Source organism: Lolium perenne, chromosome 6 (assembly GCF_019359855.2).
Source record: "Lolium perenne isolate Kyuss_39 chromosome 6, Kyuss_2.0, whole genome shotgun sequence".
NCBI classification, from domain to species: domain Eukaryota; kingdom Viridiplantae; phylum Streptophyta; class Magnoliopsida; order Poales; family Poaceae; genus Lolium; species Lolium perenne.
In genome coordinates this window covers 23,584,617-23,597,327 of record NC_067249.2, presented here as the reverse complement: position 1 = coordinate 23,597,327, position 12,711 = coordinate 23,584,617, and the positions used below count along the sequence as shown (strand labels likewise).

The 12,711-nt window shown below is 44.5% G+C and overlaps 1 protein-coding gene across 1 annotated transcript; it reads right to left on the bottom strand.

Annotated features, from left to right (window-relative positions):
• Nucleotides 1-6,290: 6,290 nt before the first annotated feature.
• On the bottom strand, nt 6,291-8,397 carry LOC127310679 (E3 ubiquitin-protein ligase SINA-like 10). Its single transcript, XM_051341330.1, has 2 exons — nt 8,329-8,397; nt 6,291-6,875 (listed from the first exon to the last, which is right to left on the bottom strand). Exons 1-2 carry the CDS (start codon nt 8,395-8,397, stop codon nt 6,291-6,293), a joined length of 654 nt encoding a protein of 217 aa, XP_051197290.1.
• Between the last annotated feature and the right edge of the window lie 4,314 nt (nt 8,398-12,711).

Sequence of the window (12,711 nt, the reverse complement as noted above, 5' to 3'; positions counted from 1 at the left end):
TTTGTTGCTGCTGCACATGCATGCACATGTGTGTCTCAGAACTAATTTCGAGCACTGGCTTGCAGTTGTTAACATTGCCACCATGTTTTTTTCCTTTTTCAAAATACTAGTAAGCACTACAATAACACATGAACAGGTTAAGAGTTTCGCTGAATGAACTGGAATAAACATAGACTATATATTTATGGCTGAGACAATCCTACTCTGTCACAGTACGAGTCTTTGACATGCTTTGTCTTTTTGTCTCTGAACATGATTGCTCTCTTGTTCCACAGATCGTTATATGATAGGCTTACTAGGGACTCCGGCTTGTTTATAAAGCACTCATCTAGCTGCATGAATTCCAAAAGTTCGAGGACAGACCCAATGCCATTAACCTCACTACCCGTGAAATAAGTCCCAGACTGATCAAGCTGATCTTTAAGTACATCAAGTTCGAGGAGAAACTAGTTGTTGGAAGGCCCGAATATAAAGAGATAATTGAAGAATTACTGGTTTTTGTAAGCCCCCCTAGCTGTTTATGCCTTTGTGAACACCATTTTCTTTTTCAGGATCTGCCCTGTCTGTACAATGATGCTGTAGAGGAAGTGGTGTGGGGTATGCAGAATCTATTGCGTACTTTAGTGCCTGAGGAACAAGCAGAGATGCCAATGGACGATCGGATCCCCATGAGCAAAGGATTAGATATGGTCTTACGTAGAAATGGTTTTGTTCTCGAGCCAAAAATGGTGAGCTTTAGCGCTTGTCCTCTTTTGTCTGATGTGCGACAATGTTTTCTGTGCACTAGTAACACTTCATTGCTAGTGTTGAAAGGTTTCCGTATAAATATTGTTATTACAGATTGACATTTGAGTATGTCGATTTGTTTTATTCATTTTCTTGAAAATTTGCCTTTTCATGTTTCTTTCAGTGATTAAAAACTGCTCATTTTTGTCCAGATAAACGAACATATTATTGAGATTGCTAACACCATGTATGACATCGATTTACGTGAAAGGGTGCATTCAAAGTACTTGCACAATCGTCTCGGTGAGGCGTTTATGGAGATTTCTGGAGTTGATATTGAGGATTGGCCTTTACTCAAACTTGCAACAGCTGTGAAGAAGATGTGTTATCCCGACGAAGGAATTTTAGTCGGTGATCCTTATGAGGTGAATCTTAACCTTATTGTGCAAGTGTTTTGGTATGCATTTGATGGAAAGTTTAATTTTTAGCTATGGACTGAAGTTTATCTGTTTCAGATGTTCTCACGCAGGGATTTTGAAGTGATAGAATGGGATGCAGCTAAATATCGAGATAAGATGGACGAGAACGTTATCTTGAAAATATACAGGGATGTTGTCTATCTTGGTGAAGACAAGAGAACAGCGCGGAACCAACTGAGGCGCTTGGTTCGGGCGGCTAAAGAAGCACTAGAAGCTGATCAAGTGCTGGAGGAGCCTGCAACAGCTGGTGTTAACTCCAAGCACCAAGTCAACCAGACATGTTTGACGGTGAATCCGCCAGAAGTACCCAATCAAATTTGCACTGGTGAAGAGCAACACTCTATAACAGGTGCGAATTCTAGATTTGTTGTGTTTCCGATAAAGATGGTGTAATTTTTCAGGTTGTATATTTTAATTGTTTTAATGTTCTCACTTAATTACCGAAGACCAGCAAGTTCAAAACATGTGCTCTATAGTGAACATCTTTTTGTATATTTTCTTTTGCATGCTGCTATGTAAGTTATCTAACTTTGGTAGTGCTCCAAGGTCAAGTGGTGCAATACCTTATTAAACTTTAAAAGTCTATGAACATAAGAAATTAATCTTAATCTCTGCTCCTAAATTTTTGCATCATTGCATCAATTGCCCGAAGAATATGCAGAGTGCGTTAGTAATGATAGTTCACATACCTTGATGATGGCAGAAGTATATGTAGAGTGCATTAGTAATAACACACTACTAGAGCATTCCTTATTCCATATTTGCACAATTATTTCAGTTCTTGCTGTTGCAGTGTTACTCTATAAGTTACTGAAAAAATTCTCGCAGATGCGGTTGGTATAGAATTCTTACAAGCCAGTAATATTATAGATGATATGAAGAACATTTATTTGCATGATACCTCAGCAAATCACAACATGCGGGAAGGCCAAGTACATGCAAGTCGTATCTTTCCTGAAAGAGTTCTCGCAGAGTTAACCATGTCGCTTACTTCCAAGGTGATCAATGCAATTAGCTCATACGTAGTAGAAGGGAAGGTGCCAGAAAAGGAAGATGAAAACACTAGTGTGGAGCAGACGGGGGAAACTCCAGATGGAGTTAATGTTGGAAAGAATACTGTTGCCGTGAAGGAGCAGGCAGGCAAGAAACCTGTACTGAAACCGAAGCCATAGTTTGCCAGGAGGACTCTAAGAAGACCCAAGACAGTGCTGCCCCTCGCCCGAGCATGAGTTTAGGAACCCAGGAGAGGAAAAAGCGATAGACGTTGTTTAGTTGCTTCCACTGATTACATTGATAATGCCTTTCTGCTATGGCCGCTAAGTGTTGTCTAGATATATATCATCTGTATTATCTTGATAAAATTACGACACTTACTTTGGAACGGACAGGGTATATATGGCCCTTACGTTGACGTTTTATTGCATTGCGTTGATACGAAATGCTTTTGGTTATCTCAATTGGTGCTTATACTAACTAATCCGCACTGTGTGGAGAGGAGAAAACAAAGTTTATGTAGCCTACAAAATCATTCAAGACTGAAACTTACGTTGTGATTCTGCGTTATGAGAGCAACTATAAAATTATTTTAAAGATAACGAGAGATTTTAGATCATGTAAAACTGCGCCAGGTCTGGGCGAGAGACACCGATGCCTTACTCCATACAACATACAAACAACCGAAAAACCTAATCCTACGCCTATATCCTACCCGACGCCTCCCCTTCGCCATCTCCGGCCGGCAAAGCCGCTGGAGGGGGGTTACGATCGGCCAGGTTTTCTGTTGCCAAGTATTCGATTTGTTTAGCTAATTTTTTTAGATTAATCTTTTTACCTTTTTTAAGGACTCACACCTTTATTGAACTTAAACCTATAAAGGAATACAAATGCCACCTAGAGCCGCACCCAGCCAGACATGGCGACCATGCTCAAAGAGTACTCTACTTCTAGCTTGGGCGTGAGCTCCTTTGTTCTTACGCCTACACTCATGGATAAAATCATAGTCTATCGTAAGCATGATATTGTGGTAAATGTTATGAGTTTAATCCCGTTAAATATTGATTTTTCGAAGAAGGCTGATTAGTGATAAACAGAATCAATGGGTACAGCTATGCCAAAGATTAATGGACATAACTCTAAATGATGATCAAGATAACACTGGTGAAAAAAGGGCCATTAGTCGCGGTTTGCAACGGCCATTAATACCGGTTGCACAACCGGTATTAAATAAGCGGGACTAAAGCCCCCCCCCCCCCCCCCCCCCTCTAGTCGCGGTTGATTACGAACCGCGACTAAAGGCCCGTCCACGTGGGCGCCAGGCGACCGTCGGGGCGGAGGACCTTTAGTCGCGGTTGGCCAGTTTTAGCCCCCCCTAAATCTGGTTTCTTTTTAATTTGTACTGTTTTATTTTTTGTGTGTTTTATTTTAGTTTTATTTCTTTTGTGTTTTATTTTAATTTTGAAGGAGTTTCACATATTCTACGGTAGTACATACATGCATATGAATGTACAATTTCAAACAAATTTGAAATTAGAACCAAAAAGAATTCAAGAGGAATATACAATATATATTCAATATCGGATGACCATATACAATTTTGAACAAGTTTCCATACATAATTTACTGCATCAGAAGTTCTACGTCCTCGTAATAGTGTTCTCCTTTAGGATGGAGGACTTCCCTCATGAACCATCCAGCTAGCTCCTCTTGAAGTGGTCGGAAGCGAGCTTCTGGACTAAGCATCTTCCGGAGGTTATTCCTCTTCACATTGTTATCAGACGGAATCCGCTCAGAGGTGTATCTCCGGATCATCTCACAAACATAGTATCCACATAGATTGGTCCCCGGTGGCTGAGTATCCCCAGTCCCAGTCACTGACCTTGTAAATTGTAGCTCTTTTTTGAATTCACCGACCATTTCATCTGTGAACCGTCTCCAAACCCTACGAGGCAAAGAAAATTAAATGAACAAGAGAGTTATTAGTTACTTGATTTAGGAAATGAACGAAATAGGCCGATCGATATAGAGCGCAAATGAATGAAAATAATTACTTCTGCATCATTTTTCTCATGTCGGCCCAAAGCTTTGCATCCAGATTCAGAGAGTCGATGACGAGAACTGTGGAGGTGTGAAATTGAATTACTAGCAAAATCCAGTGGAACCTGCGGACACGATACCTGCACAGTCATGCATAACTCATCGATTAGCCACATACCATGCATGGAGTAAACAAAAGAGAAATGTGCTCAAGACAGAAACACTCACCCAAAATGGTAAGGAAATAGAATATCACTTTTGAGTTCCTGCTTTTTAAGAAACCGCCACAGGTCTTGCTCCACGTCGGCGGGGTGTTTTTCTAACACATATCCATTAACGATGTGTGGGTCAATGAACCCAACATCATGGATGTTCCTTATTCTGCATTCCTTAATCTATACATATATCGACGCGGATTTTCTACCTAGGGTGATAGCTGTGCATAGCCTACCAACCGTTGGATAGTGTGGCTCCAATTCTTCCCAGGTTCACATCAAACTGATCCGGTAGTCTTGTAGTTTAACGGCCGTTTGCACTTCCCCCATGCGTGGTTGAATTATTTTTCCCAGCGTAGCAACAATGCCGTCCCACCTAGGTGGTGTAGGGACAGTTTAGTTGTCATTTTGGAAATGAAACAACGTTTTTTTGCTTGACGGTAGGGACGGTTTAGTTGTCATTTTGAAAATGAAACAACACTTTTTTGCTTGACGGTGCAGATGGGTGCATGTTCCATTATTAAATTTAGTTTTCGTTTATTCTTTTCCAAATCTTTAACCTACATTCGTTGTGGCTGCACCAAGCAATCCCAAAAACTTCCAATTTAACTTTTTTTTGCATGCGATATAGAATTTATCGCATAATGTTCATTGCTAGCCTAGACTAACATGTATAAATTAAAAACTTTCACAGTGAACCATTATTTAAACCACAAAATCGAATGGTCGACGGGTTAGATTTTTTTTACGAGCTATCGACCGTGACACATCATGCTTGTCGTTTTGGAAAAAAATAAACAAGCAGTTTGCTACACCGTCATCCGTGGAGATATTTGGTTGTTGTTTACATTTTTTTTGACAAGTTAGCGTGGTGACGGTTAACCAAAAAAAAAATCGGCGCCATGGTGCCGTACCGATGATGGTTTGTTGTTTTGGGATTGTAATGACAATTTTTTGTCCGACGGCGCATATCTTTGCTTGTCGTTTTTCTTCCAAAATGACAAAATGCCACGGTACATATCTTTGCTTGTCGTTTTTCTTCCAAAATGACAAAATACCACGGTATGGTTTGGTACCTGTTCGCATGTAGCTATCAGGAAGAGACTCAACATGATATCCGGTCAATGTTAACTTGAAGTTTTGTATTTTTTTCGACACTTTAAGTCTTTGATGGTCGTGTGGAGGCTGCCTCAGTTTCAGCCAAGATTTTTTTTCACTTCAATGCTGTTTTGACAATCAATGTCTGGTTCAGAGTGACAACCTTGGTTCAGAGTGGCAGCCATGCATGCCGTAGAGTTTTGTCATTTTGGAAAACAAATGACAGAACTAAAATCTGCACTACACTTGAATTCTTCCCAGTATAAATCCCAGTGCGCCATTGAATTCTTCCCAGTATGTTACTTTGAAATATCATTTTTTAGAATTTTTCAAAATAGGATGCACATGCACGGTGCAAATCGTCCGCGTCTGTATAGTGATAGATTGATTGGCAACACTTAGCATGATGGACAAAATCAAAGGATAGCCAAAATAGAATAGATACTCCGTACTACTCCTTCATCCGTGGCAGTTGTACTCACTAAACGGCTGTCCATGTTTAATATGGTGACTAAACTAATCTGTGCTAACAAGAATGGGAGCTCGGACTTGTAATCGGCTGCTGATGAGCACGCGCTTAGTATGGTTACTAAACTTATCAGCTGCTAGAAGAACGGGAGCTCGGACTTCTAGCTTGTCGATGCGCACGAGCAGGACGATCCCTTCAGCGGCCGGTGGCGTGTCGGACGGCACATGCAAGCACCAGCCACCGACCTCCATGATCGCATCCTCGGAGGGCTTAGCACAGCTCCTCACCTTGGCCTCCAGCATGAGGACATCCTTGCATCCCGTCTCCGCGTCCACGGGCGCGTGCGTCCAGACCTTGCACGTACCTGTACCACGTCGGTCCTTCCTCCGCGCTGGCCCGGACGCACACCACCTTGACGTGGAGCTCTCCGACGCCACGGCGCTCGCTCGCGACGACGACAAAGACGTTGTCCCATTCCTCGGCGGCCAGCAGGCGCCGCCGCTCCGCGAGCTGCATCTCGACCACGATGCACTTGCCGCAGGTGATGGGTGTGACGACCCAATTGTGGTGCGAGGCGAGGTGGTCTCGGAGCGTCGGTGGCGAGCCGAGGAAGATGCAGCCGGGCTTCGGGCAGCAGCAAGGCGCGTGCGCGCACACCAGCTGGTGGTCGCCGGCCAAGCAGTAGGGGACCGAGCACCGGCAGCCGTAGGCCTCGTTGTTGGGGCACCTGACCTTAGCCGCCAGGACATAGGTGTCCAGCCAGTGGATGTGCTCGTACACGCCGTCGACGCAGGACGCACACTTGGTCGAGCGGCTCGCACCGCAGTCGGCGCATGCCGCGTGCTTTGCCAGGCACTGCATCGATCCACACAAGTCAAATGTACCACAGATCGATGATGGATTGAAAACAACAAGAATATGTGAAAGCCAGTGGTGATGGATCAAACAAGATGAACCGATACATTCGTACATGGCACATGGGAGGCTTCAATGGCAAGCAGCAGAGCGGATAGAATTGTGTACTGGCCGTGAGGAGATGAATAAAGCACCGATGACTTACACCATGGTAGCGGATAGAAAATCCGACGGGAACCTAGCAGAAACTGCTAATCTGCCGCACATGTGCTTAGGCTGCTCATTGCTATTGGATGAAAACGAGAGAAAATGGGTAAATGGCTATTGAATTGCACAAATCATGTGTGTGTTTTGGGGGCCGACTCCTTTTTTCTTCTTACCATTCAAAACCTTGGCCTAATGAGCAACCATGGATTTTCTCACTTTGCTAGCTGGACGCTGAATAATAAAAACCGACCATACCATGGCAAATTGTTGTTTTGTAACGGACCGTACCGTTCCTCCGTTATCAAATTGGTTCGGAATGTGTGTCTCATTTTGGTTGTCATTTTGGTTGTCATTTTGGTACGAAATGTGGTAGAAAAGTTCCATGGTCAGGTGCGTACGTGTTTTCCTTCCAGCGCATATGCCTTGTTGTTTTGGTATCAAAATGTGGTAGAAACGTTCCATGGTCAGGTGCGTACGTGTTTTCCTTCCAGCGCATATGCCTTGTTGTTTTGGTATCAAAATGTGGTAGAAACGTTCCATGGATGTACTTATTTTATTAGGTTTCTTTACAAATGGCTTGTTGTTTCGGTATCAAAAGGGAAGTGAAATTGTCATCGGCAGCCTATGCCAGCTATGGGATGGTCTCAATAAAAAATAATATTGTAATCATGAATCAAATGGATGGAAGTGATTTGAATATAACGGAGGATCATGCCATGCATGTGTAATGGACTAACACCGTGTGCTCTCTTTGTGCTCCCTATAGATGATCTAACGGTTGGATTGGTGTGCATAGCTATGCACCATGGTAGCCCACTATTTCCCATATATATATATAGGGTTGCACTATTTTGCAACCGGTGCTCAGAATATTATTCTGAGCACCAACCGGACCTATAGAGGACCGTGCAAAGGACCGACCGGTCCAACCCAAAATCCCCACCCCCACCAGCGAACCACCTCACGTGCTGTCCACCTCCACCATCTCCCACCTCCTGACTCCCCACGCCAGCCCCCTAATCCTCGCCCGCCGGCGAGCCTGCTGCTCCTCCCGATGAGAACCGAGCTCCTCCTCCACCCGCCGGCGCGAAGCGCACCCCACCCCTGCCGGTGATCCTGCTGCTTCCCCGACGCCGGCGAGCTTCCTGATTCCCCGACCGCCCGCCACCCTGCACCCGCTCTGGATCCCGCCGGCGAGCCGCCCCCTACAACCTTCAGCGCGCAGAACCGCTCACGCCGGCCTCACCTGAACCTCCTCCGGCGACCCGTGCGGGGCCCGTCCACCCTCCTCCAGCGACCACGCGGCCGGGCACATCGATTCCCCGCCACCGGTCTCGCCCGATTCCCCCCGCCGTCGACCTGCCCCGATTCCCCCCCGTCGCTGGCCTCCCGCGATTCAACCCGCCGCCGGCCTCGCCCGCTTCCCCCCACCGTCGACCTGCCCCGATTCCCCCCGCCGCTGGCCTCCCGCGATTCAACCCGCCACCGGCCTCCCTCGATTCCTGCTGGTTGTCACAGCGCCGCGCCTCCTCGAGTAGCCCCGCCGCCGTCCATGATGCACTTCCACGCAGAGCCTCCCGCCGGCGATTGTCGCCCCTGCACCTTCGCTTCCCGCGGACGTCGCAGATCCCATGCGCCTCCCGCCGACGGTGCACGGCCGCTACATCTCCCGCGGAAGGCCTACTGCTAAACTTTCTTGCCGCGAGGCATGTCCTGTTTTGCCAGAGCGGTTGTACTTCCTTGCCAGTGCGGTTGTTCTCCCGGCTCCGGCTAGACCAGGGTCAGTTAGCTAGTTCTCTATTTTTTGTTGGCATGCAGCAGCAACACTAGTGTAGTGCTCGATGCTTGCAAGGTTACTGCCCAAATTCAGATTTATGACTACTGTGACTAAAACGATTACTACAGTACTAGTTTCCAGAAGTGCAGCTGGTAACCACCGGAAGAACATGCCTAGTTTTCATGAAGTGCAGACACATGTGTGTCATTCTTGTCAATTTACATATTATTTTTAGGTAGCTACGCACAAGTAAGATTGCTACTTTAACCAATCATTTACAGGAAGTACAAGACAGTGTTCCCGGGCAGTACACCTAGGTTCTAAAAAAAAGTACAGTCATTCCGAAGTTGCAAACTCGTTGTGACAAGCTAGCAGTGTTCAGTGCTACTATGAAAAGGAGCCGGAGGATCCGCTATTGTTTTGGGGCATCATTTCTAGCTCACAAATCAAAATGTGTTTGCTTTCTCCGATTGCAGGACAACCATGAGGCTGTAGTGTTTCCCAGGTATTGTATGCTTGGAGTTTGTTTCTAGATCATTTAATGAAACATGATGGTTCAATATTTCCATGCAAAAAAGGTTCAACAGATTAAGTGCGCCGCCAAGCAACACCCACTCGACTGATGCTCCGCTTTGATCCCTCTAAGCGAGCATCGCTGACGCTACTTCTCTTCTTGTAGCGTGCGCTGCTGTTTCCTTTTCTCTATATGCGTGTGCTACTGCTAGTTGTTTTAATCGGCAGCGGCTGCTACTCTTATCACCTCCCTGCAATGCGTTTGTGTGTATGTGTGTGTGTGCGGGTTCTCTGTCCATCAGTACACACAAAAATTTATGGGAAGTACACAATAGTAACCATGATTTTTTTGTCAAAAATTGAACATTGTTTGTATAAATAAAAACAAGGAAGCATAGTTACATCAATCGTTGGCAGTATGAGCACATTATTGGGGCAGTAAAAACGCCTTGGGTGGTGGAGAGATTTTTTTTAATTAGTCAAGTAGCTATTTTGCGCTAGTAAGTAGCTAGGATCTTCTATGTTTATTTTACAAAATCTAATGTGTAAGGATTTCTACAATCAAAAGATAAATACTACTTGTAGTCGGGAAGTACACACCATAGTAGTACTATAAAGGTGTTTTATTGAACACTTTCGTGAAACAACGCCAAAGAAGTACAACCATTTGACATAGGCAGTACACCCACTTAATGTAGGAAGTACAAGAAAACCGACAAAATCCACATGTAGAAAAAACAAAAATAATACCACCACCCGCGAGGAAGTTCAAATACTTGAGTACGATAAGTACAACTATTCTAAATAAGCAGTACACCCACTTAATACAGGAAGTACGAAAAAACAAACAAAATCTAAATGTAGAAAAAACAAAATAATACCACCACCAACAAGGAAGTTCAAACACTTGTTTTCGAGAAGTACAACCATTCGACATAAGAAGTACACCACTTAATATAGGAAGTACAAGAAACCGACAAAATCCTAAGGACAAAAAATAAAAAATAAAAATCCTCATCCGCGGGAAGTACAATCTGTGATTCCGAGAAGTACAAGCGGCGACTGCAGGAAGTACAAGCGGTAACTACGAGAAGTACACAGTGTTCAAATAAAATTTATTAGTTTTTCTGAACAGCTTCATGAAACAGCATCAAGAAGTACAACCGCATTGCCCGAGCAGTACAAGCTCATGTCGGCAGAAGTTCAATGCTCTATTTTTTGCGAGGCGGAAATCTATTGTGAAAATCTCATTGTTTTGTTCACTAACCAACTCAACCATTGCCACCCAAAGCTTTATATGATAGAGTATGAGTCTAATTTCATTACCTACAACATTTTACAACAAATAAATGGATCTAATCCATCAAATTCGAGTCATTATCTCGCAAAGTATACCGGAAACATGATTTCAAAACTTCTACAATTAATTTTAAACCGTTTGGATTTGGAAAAAATGGTAGATACGAAAATGATGCGCCCTTTCGACACCTTTCCAACCGTATATCATTTGCATTGTTTCAATATACCGGATGGAAATCGCGGGCAAAATCATTCGGTGCCCGTCACATAAAATGGGCGGACAGTAATTTGAGATATTCTCTTAAACTGTAAGGAATCAGAGAAAACAATTGGAATAAGAAAGTTGCGCCTAGTTCATAGCTTTCCAACGCCATATCATTTGCATCATTCCGACAAACGGTTGAAACAAATCATCCAAATTACCGTCCGCTCGTTTTTAAGTACGTCCAAATTTCGGTATTTTCAAAATTGTTCAAAAACTGTGAGGATTTTGAAAAAACGTAAAACAAGAAAAAGTTGCGCAATTTCATTATCTATCCAACGGTATATCATTTGTACATTTCCAATAAGTGATTCGAAAATCAAGCTAAAAGTTCGTTTTCTGGCCATATAGAAGCATTTTCGTATTTTCAAAATTAAATTTAAACCGTGCTGAATCTGTGAAAGTTGTGAACATGAAAAAGTTGCGGTTTTTCATTATCTATCCAACGGTATATCATTTGCACATTTCCTCCAAATGGTTGAAAAAGTCGTAGTGTAATCAGTAGCTCTTAAGAAAATGGGAAGTTCAAGTAAGTTCCGACAAAAAGGTCAACCCTGTTATCCAGGAAGTTCAACCTTGTGTCCAGGAAAGTACAAGTCGGTGCTCAGAATATTATTCTGCAACCGGTTGCAGAATAGTGCTGGTATATATATATATATATATGTATATATATATATATATATATATAGTGCAGGCAATGAACGAGATGGGGTAGAAATAAATCACTTACAGAACGTAGCAACTGATGATAGATTTGTCGAGCTCGCGCAGATTGAAAAGCTGGAACAATTCACTCAGATGAACTGTTACATAGTAATGTTTGAAGTGATGCTCATGTCTAACTTCCGCATAAATATATTCTTTGGCGGCTTTATTTTTTATGTAACCCTTGTACCAATTTAGCAGACTTTTCATTTGTGGAGGTAGATCCTCTTCCTGCGCAGGCTCGATGAGAGGCCCATTCGGCACATATGTAATTACTACCTCCCTCACTGGCGCCTCCTCAAGGCCTAACAGTGCACGAAGAGTCATACCGATCAGGGCCGCTTGTTCTCTGGCACCCGTTACGGTCATTCCCTCGTTTCGCCGCAGCCTGCTATGATTGTGGGGTCCATTAGTTCAGCATCCGGACCGGCGGCTTTCACTATGAGCGGGGCGATCGATTGTTTACTTTGTTCCCCGAGCTGGGCAACTCGTTTCCCGCTTTTTTTACTTGCTAATTCTTTCTCGGCCTCCTCCAAGGCTTTCTTCTCCTGCTTCTCCGCCAAGTCTTTCTTCTCCTTTAACATGAGTGCTTGCCTACGAAGTTCACTGCATAGTCGTCAGGCAGATTCTTCGCGGCTTGGGACGGTGTGCTCAAAAATGACTTAGCCCACTTCTTTTCCTTGTCAGAATATACTGGCTTGGGCTCGGGCTCTCCTTTCGCCTTCGATTCCGCCCTTCATTTCTCATGGTGAGCAGCCGCGGCCGCGTCGACTTCCTCGGCACTACGTTCCCAAGGCCTTGTGGGGAGAGGCTTCAGTGATGGCTCCGGTACCTTTGTGGTCTTAGGTACATAAGGGTCCAGGTTAATAGTCCAGGACTGCTTCTGCTTCTTCGCCGGAGGTGGATTGGGGGGCGGCGTCTACTTACCCGCCCGAGGCGGACTGGGGGGCGGCGGCTGCTTACCCGCCGGAGGTGAATTGGGGGGCGGCGTCGGCTGACGTGAAGGAGGTGTAGGTGAAGCACCACCACCACCACCACTGCCACCGCCACCACCACCGTAGGGGGGTGGACTT